This window comes from Agrilus planipennis, unplaced genomic scaffold, assembly GCF_000699045.2.
Source record: "Agrilus planipennis isolate EAB-ADULT unplaced genomic scaffold, Apla_2.0 scaffold346, whole genome shotgun sequence".
Taxonomy (NCBI): Eukaryota; Metazoa; Arthropoda; class Insecta; order Coleoptera; family Buprestidae; genus Agrilus; species Agrilus planipennis.
This window is the reverse complement of record NW_020439031.1, coordinates 128,661-132,845: the sequence shown is the minus strand read 5'-3', so window position 1 is coordinate 132,845 and position 4,185 is coordinate 128,661. Positions and strand designations below refer to the sequence as shown.

The following is a 4,185-nucleotide window of genomic DNA, read 5'->3' as shown; positions in this document are numbered from 1 at the left end:
ATGCCTACTTTTATAAGATACACTACTATAAGTGTATAGTATTTGGAACTTAAAAAATGTTCAATTTATATCCAAAAGATACCAATATAGTTTGTTTAGCGTGAAAGATCAGAGCCAAAATAGGGTTGCAAATAATTTTATTTATGTAAAATCAACACCAATCCTTTTATTTCAAAATAATTACAACCCCATTTTGTTTTCGATCTTTTACATATTGTAATAAAAGAAAGAAATGGAATCCATAGTTTCTTTAGCTTTGGGTTCATCTAATAAGTGAAGTTTTTCGAATTGTTTTTTAAGATTTTTGGATTAAAGGCATTTATGAGCACAGTACAATATCTTGTACTTTTCAATTTTACACAGCTGGCGTATACAATTCGATATTGTTTTGCGGGCTGTTTTGTCGTAATTCATAGAATTTCGTTGTTTCTTGCTAAATGTACGATAAGTGGTGATTTGATATCAACTTGGAACTTTAAAACTCCATGGACTATGACTTTGAACCCGGAAAACAATATCGATCCAATATATTAGATTATCCATTTACAAAACTGTATTTCCCTTTTTACAAATAGAAAAACGTTTGGAAAAGTATTTTAAATAAAATACAAAATGGTTTTCTCAAAAAAGTATTTAAATGCAAGATAAAAATAGGTTATTTTATTTTGTATTTGCAAGTTTTTCAAATAAATCACATATCTGTTAGTCCGTTATAAGCATCGGTTCGTACGTTATAAGCGTGTACGTTATAGGTAGACTTTACTGTATATTTATTTTTTTAAATTTGAAAGCGTTTAGGGTTGGTATACGGTGAGTATACGGAGAGTGGTTAGGGTTGTGTTGAATCGGAAGAGTTCGACCCCGTAAACTACAGTGACAGAATCGGACAGGTGTGACTTGATTCGCGTACACCCGGTGTGTTACATACGTACTTACAGAATAGGATTCGCGTAACCCATTATAAGTTATTCGAATTCTTTTTTGGCCGTGTAGCAAAAGGCATCGGCACCTGGATCCTCACCCCTCTCATACTTGTTTTAAACACACATCTTTGACATAAAAAACCGGCTCGAATGGAACATTTAGGGATGTCGAGTGAATGGGGTAGCATAATGGAATCTGAGACGCGCCGCAGTCGTACCCCTAACGTACCCTTTTGATACGCAATGATGCTGCAACCTTTAGGTTAACGGTTTACTCATCTTGCCTCCTGGCCTAGTCTCTGCTAGATCTAATAACCAGTGGAACAATTTTTACACTGGCAAATAACGTACCCTATCACGTTTCTGACCTAATTTTTTTTTCGTATGCTTTCAAGATGTTGTTTTGGGAAGAAAATGAACACATGACTATTTTACCTTTATATGTTTTTTTTTCAATATTGGTACCATACTGTGACGAATTATATTATTAGCAATTTAGGTCGATGAAATCTTAAGAAAACATTAATCAATTCATTAATAAGGAACTGCCCATAAACCATATGACAATGTTTTAGTCACTTTCTGACACCTCTCCATCTACATTTCGTACCCCCGCCCCCTCTGGTCTTAACATTTTTGAAATATTTTCAAAATAATTTTTTTTTTAATGTAATTCTTTTATTAAATTTGTTTTTGCGTATCAATGTAGTCATGTGGTCAAATGAAAATTCCTATTTGTCCAGACACCTTTCTATTAGCTCCCTGTACATGTTTTTAACTTTCAAAGTATTTTCATTTGACTAATACGGAGCAGGTTTGCCAGATGATGTAAGCGATAATTTTTTATTTGTCTGACATTCTTATTTCTTTATTATTTATCTACGTTTTGACGAAGATTTGATAATGTTATATCGTGTCATGGTTATGAGTGTTGTAGTTTTGCTTGCTGTAAACGTTTTACTTATTATTCAGTAGAAATGGCTGGAATATAAAATTTACATTTATGATGCTTCCTTTTAGGTAAATTGTTTTGTTTTACAATAACAATTTAATAATTTTCATCGTTATTAATTTAAACGAATGTTTCTACGGTAACTTAGAATAAAAGCTGCGATTGTACTTTTACTTCTTCTTATATAACAATAAAACAAATCGAAAGGACTTAAAAATATTTGATAATCTTGGAGTTTGGTTCTTTACTTGACAATTGCTCTTTGTTTTGATTTGGAATTTTCCGTTTTTTGTTATTACTGAATGTCGTAGATGCCATTTGTTCAAATACGCCCCGCAATGCCTATGCCTTTGTGACTGCCTTTTGTGGAAAAATTATCGATCAAATTCATTTGTACGTTTTTATATTTTGTTAAATTTACAGAATTAAAATTATTTACTTTATTTTTTTTTTAAACATGAAATGTTTTTTTTTTTACATTATCAGCCGATTTAATTTTAATAATTTCATTTATGAAGATTGGAAAAACTTTACCGGTTGTTATAGAACAAACAGAATAGCTCAAAACCCCAACGCCAAAACAATGATTGACGATTTTTCGAAAGCTACAACCTTAGGTTTCACGANTTTAATCGGACCTCGTATGGGTCGCGAAACTGAAAATTTTCGTAAATTTCAACATTTGTATTAGGAGAGCATAAGTCGCATAAGGTCTTTTTCGGAGTTTTAGCGCGGGACAAATTTATACAGTTTTTCCTTCTATTTCTCGATATAGTTCAGCTACTTAGCACATGATGGCACCAGCAGTACTAAATTGTAGCAATTTGTAGAATATTAATTAATTCATATATGGGCCGCATGAGGGAACTTTTCAATATGTTAATTATGGATTATATTTTTTAAAAAATGATCATCGTTATATTTAATAAATGAAACGCTGTTTATATTAATAAAATTTACTTCGTATTTCAATTACATATCACTTGCACTTTACATGAAATAGAATTTATTTAAGGATAAACTCCTTGTCGCCAATTAATAGTATTTACAATAAATGCAATGCACATCAATAGGCAGTGTACACTTTTATGTAATGATTTTTCTGTATAGATATTTATGGAGACGTTTACTTAAGTGGACATCAGCCTGAATCCTTCCGTGTTGAAGCAATGCTTGATTAGCAGTACCTGTGCTTTCGTGGTGGTTATATGTATGGGTAAAGTAAAAAATTATGCAGAAAGGAAATACCATTTTTCATAAAAATCGTATTCGAATAATTTAGAAAAGCTGCCTTGTTTGATTGCAAATTTTAAAATGCCTACTTTTATAAGATACACTACTATAAGTGTATAGTATTTGGAACTTAAAAAATGTTCAATTTATATCCAAAATGATATCTGAAAAAAACAGTCTTATTAATTTATTTCAATATTTTGTTTTATAATAATTCACACATTGAGATGAACTTTGTTACTAAAAAAACAAACATCAAGTACCTTTTTTACATTTTAATTAGCCGCAATACAGCTTCTAAAGCCATTGCATTCAAAATTCGATAGCACATTATATTATCATTTAAAACTGCTAATATAATCTATTTACTAACTTAATTTCCTTACATCTATCTGTTTTGGGTAACAACCATCCCATCACAAAATTACTTAAATAGAAAATACACTTTCAAAGTAGAGTACCAAATTATAGTTTAATTTTTTCGTTGCACATCTCAGATTGAAAGCGTATTTGTTATTTGATTAATTTTGTGACTCTATCAGAAATTGGGTCCAGCTGATTTCTAAGAATGTTGAGGAAGCTAAAGAAGGACTTGTGTCTGTAACAGTAAGAAATCAACTCTCCATCGACTTTCGAAATTCAGGAATTTACCTTCACATTAGTAACAACTCTTTTTTATTAAAGCTTTTAAAATTAACTTATTAAATAAAATTATGGAGATAATTTGAAGGAAAGGAGATGTACCTTTACAACAGGGAGAAATCACCTAAATCTTCGAATTATATTGTTGTAAAGGCTGAAGAGGACCTTAATTGGTCATAGAACGGCCTGAGGTAGAGGGGTTTTAGTCGGTAGGTCCGAGGACAGGGATCCGACACTACCCAGTCATACGGATGTCTTTTGAAGATTTCCCCTCTTCCACGAAAACATAAAAAAAAATTGTAAATTTCAGGTACCTGATTAATGACTTGAAAATTAAATACTTCTTAAGAAATAAGTTGTTTAATAATTCTTTGAAATATTTATTTGCATTTGAGGAAACTTTTTATTTATAAATTTAATTAAGTAACTACTTTT

General features: G+C 30.9%; 1 protein-coding gene across 4 annotated transcripts in view; it reads left to right on the top strand.

The window, feature by feature from the left end:
• The window catches only part of LOC108742691 (actin-like protein 6B), a 31,541-nt gene that overhangs the window by 25,915 nt on the left and 1,441 nt on the right, over window positions 1–4,185 (top strand). For 3 of the 4 annotated variants that reach the window (XR_003231516.1, XR_003231515.1, XR_003231514.1), the window contains exon 8: window positions 2,986–3,509. Coding sequence is in view for 1 of the 4 variants with exons in the window: in XM_025976559.1 (XP_025832344.1) it covers window positions 2,986–3,009 (24 nt within the window). In the remaining 3 variants the exon portion in view is untranslated. Of the gene's footprint in view, window positions 1–2,985; window positions 3,979–4,185 lie in introns of those variants that run through there. The other variant, XM_025976559.1, reaches the window with a different exon arrangement.